General features: G+C 46.3%; 1 protein-coding gene across 10 annotated transcripts in view; it reads right to left on the minus strand.

The window, feature by feature from the left end:
- HECW1 (HECT, C2 and WW domain containing E3 ubiquitin protein ligase 1) overlaps positions 1 to 18,820 on the minus strand; it is a 453,917-nt gene that overhangs the window by 314,838 nt on the left and 120,259 nt on the right. For 4 of the 10 annotated variants that reach the window (XM_017515382.2, XM_017515385.2, XM_017515381.2 and 1 more), the window contains exon 2: positions 11,621 to 11,678. The exons of the other annotated variants lie outside the window; for them this stretch is intronic. In XM_017515382.2, the coding sequence (XP_017370871.1) occupies positions 11,621 to 11,647 (27 nt within the window). In that variant the 5' untranslated portion in view covers positions 11,648 to 11,678. The remainder of the gene's footprint in view (positions 1 to 11,620; positions 11,679 to 18,820) is intronic. 10 annotated transcript variants of the gene reach the window in all.

Consider the following 18,820-nt stretch of genomic DNA (forward strand, 5'->3'; position numbering starts at 1 on the left):
CTTCTTCCTCACCTAATTAACTACAACTCACATTTTAGTTCCTCAACTTCGGTCCAAATGAAGTCCTCCCTCCTCCCCTCATGCATGCTCACATAGCTGTGTTCTTTCCCTTCAGAATACCCACACTACCTGTGAGTGGAGTGGCTTTTCTCCTTCAGTGAACTGGAAGCCTGTTAATAAGTTGGGGCCGGTTTGGTTCATCATACCATCCCCTGCGCCCATTAGAGTGCATGACCCAGAATAGCCACTTTACAAATATTTATGGATAAATATGTTGAAAAATACCCATTTATTGAATACATTTTTTTTTTGAGACAGAGTTTCACTCTTGTCACCCAGGCTGGAGTGCAGTGCAGTGGTGTGATCTTGGCTCACTGCAACCTCCGCCTCCTGGGTTCAAGCCATTCTTCTGCCTTAGCTTCCTGAGTATCTGGGATTACAGGTACGCAACCATGCCCAGCTAATTTTTGGATTTTTGGTAGAGACAGGGGTTTCACCATGTTGGCCAGGCTGGTCCTGAACTCCTGACCTCAGGTGATCCACCTGTCTCGGCCTCCCAAAGTGCTGGGATTACAGGCATGAGCCACCGTGCCGGGCCTGAATGAATCTTATTTTATGCAATGGCGACTGAAGCTATCAAAATAAGGTAATATAGTAGCTGAAACAGTCCTTGACTCCCCAACGATTTTAATTTCAAATTCTTTTGCTTGGAAGTAGAATTCCAGATGAGGAATTAGCATAGACGGCTTAGCTCCTTGGCTCACACCGGGCACACTTGTCAAGTTTTTAGATGCCCTAATTCTTAAATAACATAGAGTTTGTGTTCCAACATCTAATTGTATCAATTGACTAGGCCATTGTGTTTTCTCTACTAAACTTGTAATTATGGGTCATTGGACTGAGTGTAAAATAGCTACTGCCCGGCCCAGTGAGGAATGACAAAACTATCCTTAGTCCACAATAGAAAGCGTGATGAGTGGAGCAAACCAAGATGGCAGCTCCTAGTGGCGGTGATTCAGGATCCCTTCCTCTAGTGGCATAATAGAAAGTAGGGTGTATAAATGACTCTAGCAAAGACAAATTTGGATAGATACAGTTGGTTCTGCGGTTTTCAAAAGTAGAGAGTGGCCATCTCTCTGGGCATTAGAACCAGTGCTGGAAGCGAAGAGAGATGGTAATTAAACTGAGGTGCAGCTGAGGCCATTCCTGGCCCCTCACGCTCTTTCATTGATCGTATCCAAGGGAGCTGGAAGGCTGAACTCTCTGCTGAGGAGTAATAACGCTGGGGAAGGCAAAGAGGCTTTTGCTGAGGTTCCTGTTGGTATGGTGTCAGTAGATTGTATATCGACTTAATGTTTGATTTGTGTGTTTTCTAGTACATTCTCCTGAACTCCTTGACTAACTTTCCAGTAAAAGTGCTTGTCTAGTAAGTCAGGTATTTCCAGGAGGGCTGGAAAGTGGAATGGTGCCACCTGGCACTATTTCATAAAATTAATTACCTGAAGGAATTCATGAAAAATTGCAAATATGAGTGCTGCAATACAGAGTTAGTGGGCCATGCCATATTTCTTCTCTCTAACAATTACCTGTGTTATTTTCACTTAAGCGGGCCTTCATTATTTTGCTCTCAGTGGTCATTGATTCTCCACTGGGAAAAAAAAAGATCTTCTGTGTTTGGTCTCCTCAGATTTGAAAAGACCTGAAGATAAGACTAAATTGGAGCCTGACTCAGGAAACAAAGACGCTTCCCAGGCAATTGTTCATCTAATCTGGGGATGTTCATTACCAGTCAATCAAGGAGATTTGCCTGGAAACGTTCCCTTAATATGAGCTTCAGATAGAAAGACCAGCAGTCAGCACAGACTCAGAGATCTAAACCTCACTCCACGTTGTACAATGGGCAGCTCTAAGCAAGCCCCTCCCATCTCTAAGCCTGTTTCCTCAGTTATAAAATGAATGTATTCATGTGTTATTTCTTCACATTTCTTAACATTGGAGGGAATGCCAAAGTTGATGACATATTTAAAGCCCTTGGAAAACTGAAGATACCGAACAAACCTAGGTCAGAGTTAGTAAAAGGTGGAATCAAACCTAGAACAGAGCTACCAGCAGCCATAAGAAAATAATAGGGTTTATTCTGACAATCTATGTTTGTAGGCTTGTAAACAAATGTGTATATAAAGTAAGGCCTGTGTTTGAGACAAAAGGAGGCTAGATTTGAGTTTACTCAGGGGGTGTGTAAATGGAGCCCGTGTCCTCGCCATCACCATTACCACCATCATCACGTCATCTTCACTACCAGTGAGTGAGCAACAACTACCTTATAGGCATGTGGCAGGACCCTCCCTTCATGCTACTATTTGATTCTCTCAAAAACTCAAGAGGCTTCTCTGTTACCATCCTCATTCAAGAAAGGGGGAAGGAGAGGCTCCAAGAGGTTGCCAGTGGTTCTCAAACTTGGCTGTGCATCAAAATGACGAGGATTTTTTTTTTAAGTGCAGATGTGGGCCGGCACGATGGCTCACACCTGTAATCCCAGCACTTTGGGAGGCCGAGGTGGGTGGATCACCTGAAGTCAGGAGTTCAAGACAAGCCTGGCCAACATGGTAAAACCCCATCTCCACTAAAAATACAAAAATTAGCTGGGCATGATGGCGCATACCTGTAATCCCAGCTACCTGGGAGGCTGAGGCAGAATTGCTTGAATCCGGGAGGCAGAGGTTGCCGTGGGCTGAGATTACGCCACTGCATTTCAGCCTGGGTGACAAGAGTGGAACTCCATCTCAAAACAAACAAACAACAACAAAAACGTGCAGATGCTTGAGCCTTGACCAGCTACTGAACTAGGTAAATCCCAAGCAGCTAAAAATTCATGTCCAAGCTCTACAGATGATTTTACTGAGCAGATGGAGTTGCAAATAACTGGGCTAAATATCTTCCCCAAGGTTATGCAGCTGGAAGCAAAGCTGAATTCTAACCAGGATTCGCCACTGGACTCCCGTGTCAGCTCTTAACCACTATTCTGTCTTGTTCGATTGGCAGTTAACAGTCTATTTAACAACAACTGTCTTTTATTGACTTTAGTTTTTTCACATTCTACATCTACTGTTAAATTACACTGCAAGATTACTTTCCCCCAGTAACCATTTAGGTGTCTTATAATGAATGGCTCAGCTTCCAAGGATCTTTTATAGTCTGACCAACTGCTAGTCTAACTACTGGTGATGAAGATTATAAAATGCATGGGTATGACAGTGGGAACTCATAACCAATGATCAAATAACATCTGTACATTGGTAAAGGTAGTTTTTCATGAGAGGCTGGGATCAGTGGGCCCAGAGGCAGCTGTGAAAGCCTATGCATGGCTTGGGCCATGGTATAAGCCAGTGTGTTCCCAACTTAAATGTCTACATGAATTACCTGGAAATCTTATTAAAGTGTAGAGATTGATTCAGCATTTCTGGAGTGGGCTCCGGAGTTTACTTCCCCAAGCTCCCAGGTGATGCTAAAGCTGCTGGTTCTTGGGGATAGGCAAGCATGGCCCTAAGAGAGCTGTGAAGAGATCCACTCTCAGAAGAACCACAAGGCCAGGGAGTGAGGATCAGACAGCTTCCCACTGTCTGATCCTCATTCCCTGATCCAGGCACGGATACTGACTGGGGACAGAAAGCTGGGGAGGACACTCCTAGGTGAGCTACTGAAATGAAGAAACACTCAAGTAGCAGGGCAAGGCATTGCCCAGAAGAGAACCTATTACCTATCACTGAGTAGGAAAGGGTGATGAGTGTTAAGTAAAAAGTACACTTAAATGCTGAGGAGAGGGCTCGCAGTTGTGTGGTTCTGACAGTGATGCACACTTGGAAGTATTCTTTATGTTCAGGGAGTGAATCCTAGACCAACATTGGTTGAATCAGCGGAGACAGGAGGAGGATACTGCTGGATGGTGGGATTCTTACAACGCAAGCCAAGGACCCTGTGGAATGTACCCCCTGGAGCATCGGGTCCCGCTCAGATGAATGACACTGCCCCTTCCGATTGCTGAGGTCCCACCCCTACCTGTAAGGTAATAGTATTCTACTTTGAACAGCCACATGGAAATAAACAGTAAGTGGAGCAAAATAACATGTGCTTTGGCTAATTCCATTTGGGAAAGACAGAGTCTAAGTCTTTGTAGGTGGAATTGTGTAAGGGAGAAAAGATGAAACAAGCAGAGCATAGGCTGGGTTTTAACCAGACAGGAGTGTGATGAACCCCTAACTCCAAGAGCATCTTAGTCATTTAGCATCTTAGTTATTGATACCTGTGGGTATAATGAATACAAAGAAACTAGATTTTGTGGCCAGGGATGGTGGCTCACGCCTGTACTCCCAGCACTTTGGGAGGCCAAGGCGGGCCGATCACCTGAGGTCAGGAGTTCGAGGCCAGCCTGGCCTACATGGTGAAACCTCGTCTTCACTAAAAATACAAAAATTAGCTGGGCGTGGTGGCAGGTGCTGGTAATTCCAGCTACTCAGGAGGCTGAGGTAGTAGAATTGCTTGAACCCAGGAAACAGAGGTTACAGTGAGCCAAGACTGTGCCACTGCACTCCAGTCTGGGTGACAGAGCAAGACTCGGTCTCAAAAAAAAACAAAAAAAAGAAACTAGATTTTGTGCATCCACATTCAGTTCCCTGTCCCACTAGGCTAGGGAAAAGAAATCTAGGATTGCAGAAGGACAGGGCTCATTCTTTGATGGACGGCTTCTGTGACTTGGCCTGGGACTCTGATAGAGATTTTTGCGAAGCAGCACCTTCGCAAACCCCTGCAGGCCTCAAGGAGAGGCAAACCTCCATAAAATGACTGGGAGAGAAAGCCGGGAGAGAAAGCACCCACAGGGCCCATTGAGTAAGTGGGGGGGTCCCTGACACCAGATGCATTGTTGTCCCGGGAGAAGTAATGAACGATTGTAGGGCCACCATCAAGACAGGCAAAAACACAAGTGCCTTCAGAGGAGGTGAGCTAAATAGGAGCTGTGATGACCTGAAGGTCATATGCCCTCTGGCCTAACAGGGCCTTCCTCACTCAGCTCTGTGGCCAAGTAGAAGGTGGGCCCAGGACTGTAGGATCTTTTAATTTTTCTCAAGAGGAGCTAAGATTCTGAATTTTTATATAAAATTTCCTGTTGTTATTTAAAAATTCATTAACAAAATCAAACCCAAAAAACACTGGCCGCCAAATAAAATAAACTCACGAGGGAGCATAGCGTTGGTGACTTCTGGGCTGTTTTTATGCAAGTTCAGAGAGACAGCATGGGATTTTGGATTGTACCCAGAGGCGGAGGTGCAAGACAGGGCAGGCGCACACAGGGCGTCCCTGGCGCTGTCTTCTCCACCTTCCTTCCCCTGCCCTCTCTTCTTAGCACTTCCAGGGCTCTACGTTGTGTTCTACACGCATGTGGGTTTTTCACTTTCTGCCACCCCTCCTCACAACTAGAATAAAACCGCCAGGGGGGCCGAGACCTGTTTGCTAACAGTTGTATCTATCATTCTTTGACTGTATGTGGCACACAGTAGGTGTTCAATAAATAGTGGCCCAGTTGAAAGGAATGACTGGTTCGTGCTCCCATCTACAACATCCAACCCAGGCTGAGCTGGTCCACAGACCCCTCATTTCAAGGTCTGACATCTAATTCAGAGCAGTTCATGAGGCTGCTGCGGACCAGACTGACACAGGATAATCCCTATCCAAAAATTTTTATAGGAATAAAATGCTCCCAAATCCGCTTTTACTTTGTATTTGTGTGTGTGTGTGTGTGTGTGTGTGTGTGTGTGTGTGTTTTGGTTTAAAAAAAAATCTTCAAGAGAGGAAGAAAAATACACATCCATCTGTGGTGTATATTCAGCTGTGATCATGAAAATACTGTTATTGTTTGAAATCGTGTAAAGCAAGAACCTGCATTAAGAAAGCACAGCTAAGCAAACAGGCCCGGGCCCCCATATCTGCTGACATACAGTGCTATCCTGAGGCCGCTGCAGAGCATATGCAAAGCCGTGTTCTCTAAGAATTCTGCACAGTGCAAACAGGCATGAGGAGAAAAAATACTACTAGGGAACTTCTAGTTCTTGCTGAAAAGGAAAATTTTGAGCTCTAAATCTAGCACTATCAAGCAAAAGAGGCATCTGTGGCTGCATATAAAGCTGGTACTCCTTTGCTTGAACAAAATCCCTCAGTATCAGTACTTAAAATAAACAAAGCTCAAAACAGTCAGCTACACACGCATGTTTTTCGGCCACATGCTGCCTGAAGAAAATAGCTGTGCAGTGTGCATGCCCTAGTTTAAACCAAGCCTTGAAAACTGCACAGTCTCATTCCTCTCCCGGTCTCCTTTTCTAGACAGAAATACATTTCCCTTTAATGTACAAGTGAGAAAAAAATATATATGTTTAAAAGACAGTCCAGGCCCTTGATAAAAGCACTTACTTTGAAAGAGCAGGACCGACTAGGTATTCAAAACAAGAGCGCCTTCTGAAAGTGCGGGCTCAGAAGTGGTTCAATGGCCCGGAGCGTGCGCTGGCGGCTCGGGTCCTGCGGGGCATGGCTAAGGGCGAGGCTGGCGGCCCGCTCGGCGTGGTCCTCCAGGGGCGCTGCGTCAGCCTGACGCTCCGGAACAGTGACTGGGACAGGCTGTGAGCGACTCAGCAGGACAGTTTTATTTCTGTGCTGAGCTTGCTGCCTCCTGCTGGGAAAATGTGGGTGGCGGAGTCGCATCCAGGTACGGGGCCGAGGCTCTGCGGATGACCCGAGCTCTGACGGAGGTGGGGACGGGCGGCGCCCAGCACCGAGCGGGCAGAGGGCGAGCAGTCCCCGGAGCAGACTCACGCCAGGCGATTGGTCTCCTCGCGGGAGCTCCTCGACCCTGCCAAGGGCATGACTCAGCGCACCCAGGGCAGTGCTGGACCACACTACTTGCCCCCTACGGTCCAGGAAAGCCGAGTTCAGGCAGTGGCTGGAGAAGAGCTAGCGGGGAGGCAGGGCGGGCCCTACGTCGGTGGGGTCTGGAGCTCGTGGCCTCACGTGCACGCAGATTCAACCCCTTTCTCTTTGGATTCAGACCCTGAAAACGATGAGGTGGGGGAGGGGAAACAGGAGGAGAACAGGGAGATGGGGGGAGAGGGGCAGGAGGAGGAGGAGGAAAACGAGGAGGGAGAGGAAAGCAGCCAGCCTTTCCATGGAGGTCCCAAATCAGTAAGTGTACAGAATTAATGATGTCCTGATTTTCTGTTGCTGCCAGGATGACAAATTGCAGGGCTAGAAGAGAGGCTTCTCATGACTTTGTCAATTTATGTCTGCACAGCATTATAAACGAAAGCCAGAGATACAGTGGAAGTTTAGGGAAGCTGGCTGTGGCTTCAGACGCCTGAAAATCGACACCTCTGCCTCCTGATACATTCTAGACCCAGGATGTGTCCAGACGAAGGATGTGGTGGGGTTGGGTATGGTGTAGGGAACCTTAGGATCACTTTCAGTTTGGAAGATTTAAGCAAGAACATAAAAGTTCTGGAGCCACAGATTTTCTTTATTGTGTAGAGTTTGGGGTGAAGGAAACTGATATGACAAGAGGGGTGTGCCGTCAGGAGCTTTGGGGCTCCACCTGAGCCCCCTCCGCGTCTCTAGGTGATCTCCGATGACACACAACCTCACTGGGTTCCTCTCTCTTTCTTTTTCTTCCTCTCCTCCTCTCCTTTCTCTTTCTTCCCTCCCTCCATTGCTTTCTCTTTCTCCTTCCCTCCCTCCCTCCCTTCCCTTCCCTTCCTTCCCTCCCTGCCTTCTTTCTTTCTTTCTCTCTTTTCCCTCTTTCCCTCCCTCCTTCCCTCCTTCCTTCCTCTTTCTCTCTCTCTCTTTCTTTCCTTCAAGAGCATCTCACTCTATTGCCTAGGCTAGAATGCGGTGGCACAATTAGAGCCCACTGCAGCCTCTAACTCCTGGGCTCAAGCAATCCTCCTGCCTCAACCTCCAGAGTAGCTGTGACAACAGGTGCACTGCCGTGCCGGTCTAAATTTTTAAATTTTTATTAGAGACGGGGTCTTGCGATGTTGCCCAGGCTTGTATAGAACTGGGCTCAAGCTATCCTCCTGCTCTCCCCCTTCCAAAGTGCTGGGATTACAGGCGTGAGCCACTGTGCCTGGCCTGGGCTCCACTTTCTACATGAGAAGTTATTATGATCCCTCAAATCTTAGTGCCCTATTCTTCCATGTCCTGCTATCTAGCACATGCCCTAAACAGATGGAAATCAAAGGAACCAAGTTTTCCTGCCTATTTATTCCATTGTCCTTCCTTCATTCCTCTACCTCAAGGCAGTAAATTCCACCAAAGGACTACACCTTGCCATTGTAGTCAAAACAGAGCTAAACCCTGAACAGCCCAGAGGAACTGATTTTCTAGTCTTTGGAGAATATAGCAGATATGGAGCTATGCTTTCTCTTTTAAGAATGGATTCACTGCCCAGTTGTCAGGATGCTGTCAGCTGACAGCTTCCAGCCACCAACTCCTTTCACTCCACCTATGTTCGGAGGGGTGCTCAGGCTCTTTTTAGGGTACCTTGGCCTAACACTAAGCCAGGTGGGAGTGCAAGGGCCATTGCCACCCAACACGGGGTCTCTGAACAGGCAGTTTTTGCTACTGAGGGTCCATTGGGTTGGCAGAGGCTCTGCCAGGCTGCAGCCCCACACAATCCTACTTTCTCCCTTTCCCTTTCACGAGCATTAGTTCTCTCTTGCCTGCTCAGGGGACCCAACAGACACAGAGATGCCAGTCATTTGCAATGTATGTTTTGTTTTTGCTCCAAAAAGGACCTTTGATAGGCTTCAGAAAGCCATCTTTGGGTGACAAGATACTTGTTTTTGTAGCATAAAGATCTTCGGCACAGATTTCTTTTCCATTCTCTTATTCACAGACATGGAGAGGCTTAGTTCCCGTCAGGTCTAGCTAGTGTTTCTCAACCAGGAGTGCATGCCAGAATCACCCAGAGACCTTTTCAGTGTGCAAGTACGCAGGCTCCACATGCACAGCTAGACTTGGTGGTTTGCAATGTACCCCTGGTTGAGAACCGGTGGTTATAGCGTAAAATTCTTTCCTGTTTCAGCCTCTTCCAGAGATGAGCATCCATCCTGCTGAAGATCATTCTAGAAGCTGAAAATACACTGACATTAAGTGGTCAACTAAACGATGTCTAGTTTATTTCTCTTCTTTTCTTCTTCTTTTTTTTTTTTTTTTTTTTGAGGCAAGAGGTCTTACTATGCCACCCAGACCAGAATGCAGTGGTGCCTTCACAGCTCACTGTAGCCTTGAACTCTTGGGCTCAAGTGATTCTCCCTGCTTAGCCTCCTCAGTATCTGGGACTACAGACACACACCACCATGCCCAGCTAAATTTTTTTTTTGTAGAAATGGGACCTCGGTATGTTGCTCTGGCTGTCTCACACTCCTGGCCTCAAGTGATCCTCCTGCCTTAGCCTCCAGAGCTTATTTCAGGTGTTTTTACAAGTCCAGCTAGTAGTGCTGCAGACTCATTTCAGAGCGTGATGAATCTTCTTATAAAATATTAGAGGAAGGTGTAGGAAACCTTGGGATTATTTTGAATTTTGAAGATTTACATGAAACTGAAGTTATGGGGCCATAGATTCCCTTTACGGAGTAAGGCTTGGGGTAAGGAGCTTTGCATTTACCTTCCAGGGAACTGAAAATAAAGTGGCTGCATCCTGTGCTTTCAGTTTCCCTGTGTCATTGCAGGAGGCTGTACTCAGGCTCATGTTTTGCTTCACAAGCTAAGTCCCTGAGAGCATCAGCTGGCATCCCAGTCTTCTCTTTCATGTTACCGGGTGAGGACTCAACTCACATAAATGTCAGGGGAGAATACCTGGCCTTGTTTCCTGGATCACTGAATAAAACCCCCTATGATGATCTGTGTGCATATTTGGCTTTGCTGTTAGGTTCCAGGAGTGTTATTTCAAGGCAAAGCTTGTATCTGAAGATGCCACTAGCTGAGGTTGTCTAGGACGGAGAAGCCCTAACTTCCCAAGGACACTAGTCCTAGAAAGAAGAAAGAAGGGACATTCTTCCTGAATGTGAAATGCACCCAGAAGGAACTACTTGGTATTTAAAAAATACTTCTCACTCTATCTTTAAAGCCAAAGAGAAAACACAGAAGTCCAAGGGGAATGCAGAGAGACTGAGGACTATGAAAAAACCTTCTCTTAGCAAAAGTTACACCTTCTCCAAGGGATGGCTGGAGGGTGGAGTAAGCCGAGTGAACTGGGGAAATCAAGGCTCTGCTGAACGCTGAGGTGTGAAAATGGTACAGAGAAAGTGGCACCTGAGCACAAACCACGCTGGGATACTCAAGGAGATAAAGGGGAATTTAAGCGGGTGTGCTGAGCCTGTCCCTGGATGTTTGGCAGCACGGGATTAAGTTCTAATTTAATGTCTCCTGAATCCAACCCATGCTATGCTCATTCTTTAAGTGCATTAGGCAGAACTTGTGAATTAAGAGAGCTGCCCTCTGCATGAGTAAGCAGCAGGGCACTGTGGCAGAGGAGACGCTGCCTCTGCACGTGAGCGTGGCCTCATCCTGCTGCCTGCTGACACGTACCGAGGCACACACTGAACATCTCAACGCCCCTCTCTTTCTTGCAGGGTTATTTCAAGGATTAGCTGAATATGCATGCGGATATGCTTAATAAATTTGCAAAGTGCTATGCAAATGTGAGCTTTTATTTATTTTTTAGAGAAAAGCCTCATGTCAGGATTGGCTGGGTATCACCCGAGCAGCACAGGGCCCAGTAGGTGGACTCCAGCTCTTACAGGCAGAGCTCAGCTGGAATCAGCGCTCCTCACTTACATACTAGGAGACTCCAGAGCAGTCGCTCAACCCTCTATGACTCAGTTCCCTCATACATCAAACAGGGAAAATGATCATACCTACCTCTCAGGAGAGGAGCTCATGGGGAAAGAGCATTCGGCACAAACCATGATGCATGGTGGCCAGTAAATGTGAGCTGTGATGATTATAAACCTGGGCTGTCACCAAAAGTAAAACAATGACACAGAGGAAGGAGGGGGCCTTGGCAGAACATCTTAGGGGAGCTGGTGGAAAGCATTCCAGGAAAAGCCACCCAGCTGCAAGGGCCCATCCTAATGAGCCATCAGCCTCCCAGAGGATGACCTGGCTCTGAGTCAGGAGGAGAAGCCATTGCTCTTGTCTCAAGGTCTATTTCCGTCTGTCCATATCAACTGCACAGCAATTACCCATAGACAGTGGAGCTCTCAGCTGCAATTCTGGAAGTAGCATCATAGACTGTTTCCAGGTACAAATTCACTTGTAACAACTGTACGTTCACATCACACAAGGGGGACTCGACATGCAAAGAACATCATCTCAAAATGGAGCACAGTCAAATTCTGGGGTGGATGCAGGTGGTGGGGAGGGAGGGTGATGGATCTCAAATGTCCGGCCACACTTGAGATAATTCCTGGGCTGGGCAGCCGCAGCGGCCCTGGGCTGAGAGGCACATTCCATTATGAGTGGAGTGGGTTTATAATGGAATGACATGGATGGTTTCTTATAATCAGAAAAGCACACTGACCTTCACACTACACAGGTGCAGCAGCATAATGACCCACCACGTGTACGCGCATCAATTCCTGGGGAAAAGTCCAACGAGGTTAACTTAGCGTGTATCCCAAGCAAACAAAATCAGCAACATTACCCACACAAACAACATTGTTCCCTCCACCCCCGCCAAGATACCTGGCTTGGGCAACCGACGTGCAAAAGGAAAAATCACACAAGGACCACACTCATTTTGATAAAGTGGATAAAGTTACAAGCAACATTATTCTGTGCCACAAGTAATTTGATTTGATTTTAAAATTTAAGGAATGAGACTCATGGGCCTAGAAATCTTTTATTTTTCTTTTTCAAGAAACAAGGATTTGGTGTGGGTGTTTGTGGGGAAGGAGAAGTTCTGCTCTCCCAGCCATCTGAGAAAGCTACTAAAAGCATCCTCACATATGATCCACTCCTGAAGCTCCCTCAACCACAAAGGAAGGGGAGCTACAATTAAACTGCTGAAAATTCACTGCCTATTTCAGTGCCCTTACTCCCTCGGGCATTTACTCAGACGGGAAGGACTCAAGAAGCGCCGTCCCCTTCCACTTGTCCTGCTGAGTGTCTGTCACCACAATCAACTTAGCACCATTGGACACACCACTGGCACTTTAGAGTTACCACATCCAAAATTAGCATGCAGGACTTGAGCAGAGATGCCAGCCATGGGGAAGCTGCAGATGGCATCATCTGTCAGGGTATTGTTTTGGTTCATGAGTCTTTATTCTGATTGTATAACCTCATCTTCCTTTGGAGCTACAGTCACCATGAAAATAATCAATATCCCTGATTCCAGAAAAAAAGCAGTCTATGATGTCAGCATTCCCAAACCCCGAGGAAACCTGAAGCTTTGCTGACAAATGAATTCGTGTAAGAAACGAGTAGCAAGCTTGCATTCTGGGTGCAGAGATTATGTTCTCAAGCCTGGTCCAAGCAGATCGGAATAGAAGAGGAAGAGAATTCAACACCCATGTACTGAGATCCTGCTCTGTGTCAAATACCCTGGTGGACGCCAATGAACTTCTCAGTGGTGATGTGTGCCGTGCAGCACCTTGCTCCTTCCCGCTCCCTGCTGTGGCCACAGGCTTCCTGGCTGCTTCTCAGACTGCCCCAGCTCTGCCCCGTTTGCAGGCTCCCCTGCATTGCCTTCCCCCTTGGAGAAGGGCCAACCAGGAAAAGATGCAGGAGAAACACAATAGGCCCATGTCCCTGCCTCTGGCCTCGGTTACCACATGAACATCAACAACTCCCTGATTTCTGTAATAGCTCAGAACACTCATCTGATGTCCAAGCCCAGTCCCCATCCACTGGAGCATCACGCAGCCACCCATCCACCGTGCAAGAAAAACTCAGGATCTTTATGCCTAAGCCTGAGCCTCCCTTAAAAGCCCAGCCTTAGTCATGGTTCCTCTGCTACTTAGAACTCCCTGTCAGGAACTTGGACAGCATTATTTCTCCAGTCCTCTTTCTCTATCCTTTTTGTCCAACCAAGCACTGAGTTCATCTGCTCTTACCTTTTAATGGTTCTAGAATTAATCTGCCTCTCACCATTTCTGCCTCCTCTAGCACGGTCCAAACCTCCTTCTCCCACGCAACTCCCATGGAGCCTCACTGGCCTCCTTGTCTGCACCCTTGCTCTTAATACATTCTCCACAATAGACAGAATGCTTTATTGAAAAAGGAAACCTGATGTCACCTCCCTTGTTTTAGTGGCTTCATACTTCCTTCAGGCTAAAACTCTAAACACCAGTTTGAGACTTACTTCATACAAACATGCGAAGTGGATCTGGCCCGCCCTCCTCCTGACCTGTGACATTCTGGCCACTTGGGAATCCGATGGTCTCCAGAGGCATTTATTTCTCCCTCCTTGGAGACTCCAGTGTGCTGTTCCTGCTGCCTGATCTGAGTTTCCCTTGGCATTTCCTCCTCCAATCCCCTCACTCCTTGGCCTCCCCGTGCTTCCCCTTCCCCCATGACAGAGACCCGGGAATAGTACCCTGTAGTTATTATATTTTGACAGTTTTAAAAATAATTCTAACGAACTATTTGTGTATGTATTTGTTTAATGTCTATCTTGCAAAATTGACTCCGAATTCTCTGGGAGCTGGGACTGCCATCCTCAGCACTGAGCACAGAGCCTGGTGCAGGGTGTGCTCACTGTCCTAAGCCAAATGTTGATCCAATTAATTAAACACACACACGTACATAAGGAGAGTAAATAGAAGAGGAAAAAAGACCACTCAAATGGGATGTTCAGACGTTATCTATTTATTTAGCACTTAGCACTGGGGATACTGGTGTATTTCACTTTCCAGTTTACTAATTGTTTAACTGTGAAGTGTGACTCTGGAAATAAAAGGGAATGAGGGCAGAAGTGGAGACTTTATAAAGAAAGTGAATGGGGTCCAAAACGATCTAGCTCCAGATCCTGAAAACTTACCCCACCCCACCAAAGAGGACCTGATGGAACCCTCTTCCATCAGGAATAAACTGGAGCCCAAGGAAATTAAATAATCAGATGGGGAGCAAATGACCTGTCTACACAAAAGCCGCCTGATAAGTGCTTCTACTCCCTGCTCTCAGCCCGTCTTCACCTACACAGATCTGCACGGCCCCTCACTTCTGCCATAAGGGGTCTGACCTGATAGCAGCATGAGTGCACAGATTTCAAGTAGAGGAAATTCCCAGGAAATGGCAAGGGACTGTATCAGGAATCAACAAAGTACTACTTTAAAATAACCTGAGATTAGATGATTCTTCCTTCAGGAAAGGCACGACCGGTTCATACACAGCTATACACAGCCAGTTCCTCTGTTGAACTCAAGTGGCCATGATCCTCGGGAAAATCCTCTAGGAGTGCCTAGCACAGGGTAGCAGGAAGTCACATGGTAGGGTCCCTCTGCAGACCCTTGCAGCACAGTGACAGGAGAGCGGGGTGGTGTTGGAGGCTTAGCCCTGCCTGAGGCAGCTCCTCCATAGTCCTGGCTACTGCCCCCTGCTCATGCCCTGCAAACCCCTGGCACCTCTCTAGAGACCTGGGAATCAATCATGCGACAGGGCCTGTCACTGCTCATCAATACTGACTGGCAGTGACACCACCTCCGAGGCCTGATGCTCTGCCACAGTCACTAGGTCACCTGAGTAGAGTAAGGATTATTAAAAATCAAATGAACCAAGCAGGATGTTACTCCAGGGCCAATATTGATCTGTCCCTACCCAAATGAACTAAGATTAAAAACTAAATAACAGAAAGCACAACGTTACTCTTCAGACCACACTGTGATTCATCATAGGCTAAAACAAATTGTTTCATTATTTGCTTCCCTCATCTTTCATTCAGCCTGTCATCTGATAAGTGGAGGATTTTTTGAGGAAGAGGTCAAGATCGTTCATGGGTAGAATACATAAAAGCTAGCAATATAAAGGATGACATTTAAAAAATAACTTTTTTCCCTAATTATAGAAACAAAGTACATTTGCTTTTGAAAATCCAAGTCATACGGACAACAAACAATATGATGAAAGGTCCCTCAGAACCTCACCCTAAAAGAAAGCATGAGGTCCTGGTTAGGGTAAGGTTCTCTTTTCTATGGGATGGTTTGAGGGAGGCCCAGCCAACATGCTGCCTTTTTTGGGGGGATGTATCCCTACAGGGCTGGGCCTCTAACAGGACATCACAGCTAAGAAGCCCTGGAGTGGCTGGTCCTCAAAGGGGGTTTGTGATATTTAAAAATGATTTACACTTATTTTAAGTGGGTGTATCTGATATCCCCAGAAAGCTGGTCAGCTATGGCAATTGCCCTCACAAAAGACTACCATTGTGACTATGAATTATTTTAAGTTGTCCTAAGTATGGACAATTGGCCTTTAGGATCTGTTGAGTTCCAGCAGGAGATGCCAAGTTGCAGAGATATTTAAAGACATACAATTCCTATTTCAGTGACCTAAAACCCCAACCCTCCTCTTCTCTCAGGCAAAGACCCTAGCCCGGTGTTTGCCATCTGATGAGTATTTGCCGACAGACTGACCAACCTGGTACATGAGGGAAAGAAGAGCCTGGGTGAACGTTGCCATATATGTGGTTAATTCTAGAAACGTCACACCCGACAACATCCTTGCAATGGCAAAGTAAGCTCAGTTGTACATATTTTGAAGGGGATTTTAAAAAACATTCTTCTTAGAGAGCAGAAAATTATATTTGCTAATTTAATAAAACTATTCTCTGTTGAGACAGCACAGGAGGTGGATGAAGAGTTTCACCAGACCGTCTCCCTTTGCGGGTGTTGCCCCATGTATTCATCCGCCATCAGCCAGCCTGGACAGCTTGCCAGGGAAGCAGCAGTTTGGTCTCATGTTGCAAGTTCTGCTTTGAACTTTGTGACCTGGATGCCTTCCTCATGACTTGGGGTCTGACTGATTTTGTTTTGTCCCAATCTATTTTCTTTCGGTCCCTTGTTTTGATCCAATGCCAATTTTCCGGAGATACGAAATTTACTGTCATATAACATGATGGTGTTATTGTCAGTGAATTCATTTTCCTGGGAGGAGATCTCTTTTGAGTCAATAGCATTATTTTCTGTCAGCAATGACTTACGATGCCTTCCAAACTCCCAGGCCCCTTCACTATGACAGATCCTCCCTCTTACATTAGAGGTAAAAAAAAAGGCTTTGACAAATAGACCAGGCTTTACTTGAAGAGCATGAACTTAGTGGTGTAGCCAGTGAGCTGTTCCTTTTTTAAGGTATTTATTTTACTCACATATCTTTCATTTGCATTCATTCACACATGTATTCACTTCTCTAGCGTATCCATGACTAAACAATGACACACAGGGAGAAAAGAAAGATGCCTTCACTTTGAACTTCCACATTCCCTAACTTCCCATTTGACACTTTCTTCCCAACCTGATAGACTGGTCCGAAGATATCCAGCTTGTCCCTAGGGGAACAGCTCTAACTCCATAGCCAGGCAACAGAAATATGACCACCTGGGGGTGTGGCACCCTCCTCCCCATGCCTTACTCCTCAGACTCCAATTCTGAGCACCAGAAAGAAAAGTCACGTGAGAAGTAAAGCTGGGTCCTGGAGCCAAGGTGGTGAGGACAGGGGTGGGGACAGCTTCTGTCCAGCACCCACTCTGGGGCCAGCATCACGGCCGTGAGCTGGGACCCCTCCCCACCAGTTCCATCCCTCCCCATGCAGCGCTTTCTTGCTGCTCAGCCCAGAGCTGTTTGCTTTCTTCCCTAACCTTCATGTTTCATCCGAGGTACATCTGTGATGGGCAAACACACATAATAGAACTCTATCCTTGAATAACTCCACAACAAAGCCGTCTTCTAAGAATAATAGCTAATCCCAGGGTGTTTTCATTAAAAACAGATTTCAGTGACAGACTATCAAAATATTATCCATGTACAAAAAGCAATATGATAGGGCAGAATTATGCAAAGCGTACGGGCTTCACTCTGCCCTGAGCAACCCAGGGCCCTCTCCCATTGGCTTCAGTATCTCATTTATTTCCTGTCATGGGTGTGCAAGCAGACTAAGTCCTACTCAGCGCTTTTGTAGGCTCCAAGTGGAAAAAAAAAAAAAAAAAGACTGGTGAACTGCATTTCTGCCTCTATTTTCAAAATCCATCACCAGTTATCCTTGAGGGGTGGGGTTTTGTGTTCCTAGGGAGTTGGAGAGGTGTTATCTAGCAAAGCAGGCTCAGAGTCACCCAACATGCATTGACTGTCTCCCACATAGCTGGCATTGTTTTGGACACTGCAGATACAGTGGTGAATGCTCATCGCTAGCATTTATGTGATTTCCCATGTGCTAGGAACTGTTCTGAGTGCTTTACACATATCAACCCATTTGATCCTCACAATAATCTAGTGAGGCAGTTGCTATGGCTGTCTGCACTTTACAGAGGAGGAAACTGAGACATGGAGAGTCGCTGTCATATGCCCAATGTCGTGCAAGCAGTAAGGAGCAGAGGCAGATTCAGAGCCAGTCACCTGGGTCCAGAGTCCCATGCTCAGTTGCCCACTCCACAAAGACTAGTGTGGTCCCTGCCCCTCAGGAGGGAAGACACACCTCCTCGCTAGATTATTGTGAGGATCAAATGGGTTAATATGTGTAAAGCACTCAGAACAGTGCCTGGCACATCGGAAACCACATAAAGGCTACAGACAAGAGCTCCAGGCAGGTCCTGTCCAGTGAGTTACATTTTATTTTGGTCAGAAATACCTTTAAGACACTGATGGCAATGTCCCTTCTCCCCAGAACCTCTGAAGCCCCAGCTTCCATTAGGCAAACAGTCCACTTTCCCTCCCTCCTTCCCTCCCTCCCTCCCTTCCTTCCTGCCCTCCCTCCCTCTCTTCTTTTTTTCTTTCCTTCTTTCTTTCTTTCTCCCTCTTTTTCTTTCTTTCTTTCTCTTTCTTTTCTTTCTTTCTTTCTTCTTTCTTTCTTTCTTTCTTTCTCTTTCTCTCTTTCCTTTTTCCTTTTCTTTCCTTCCTTCCTTTCTTTCTTTCTTTCTTTTTCTTTCCTTTCTCTCTTCCCTTCCTTCCTTTCTTTTTCTTTCTCTCTCTTTCTCTCTTTCTTTCTCTCATTCTCTCTTTCTTTTCTTCCTTCCTTCCTTCCTCCCTCTTTTTTTCTTTCCTTCTTTCTTTCTCTTTTTCTTTCTTTCTTTTTCTTTCTTCTTTCTTTCTTCTTTCTTTCTTTCTCTCTCTCTTTTTCCTTCCTTCCTTCCTTCCTTTCTTTTTCTCTCTCTTTCTCTCATTCTCTTTCCTTCCTTCCTTCCTTCCCTCCTTCCTCTCTCCCTCCCTCCCTCCTTTCTTTCTCCCTTTCTCCCTCTCTCCCTCCTTCTCTTCCCTAGTTTTCACTTTACCTTTATAGTCTCTTCTTTCTGAAATTTATCATTGGGTATAGCTAATGTTTTGTTTCATTTACTATTGTGAAAGGAAAATAAATCTCGGGACCCCCAAATCACTAAGCCAAGGGAAAAGTCAAGCTGGCAACCACGGCAGGCAAACCAGCTTCCCATTTTATTCCTAAATAAGGCAGCTACAAAGATTTTTAGAAAGTCACAAACCTCCCTCATAATTTGCCCATAGGAAATTTCTTGTGGGCCTCAAGATCTTTACCCTAAAACAGTTCTGTTGAATTTCACCCTGGCAATGTAAACTGATAG

This window comes from Cebus imitator, unplaced genomic scaffold (assembly GCF_001604975.1).
Source record: "Cebus imitator isolate Cc_AM_T3 unplaced genomic scaffold, Cebus_imitator-1.0 Scaffold548, whole genome shotgun sequence".
NCBI lineage: Eukaryota > Metazoa > Chordata > Mammalia > Primates > Cebidae > Cebus > Cebus imitator.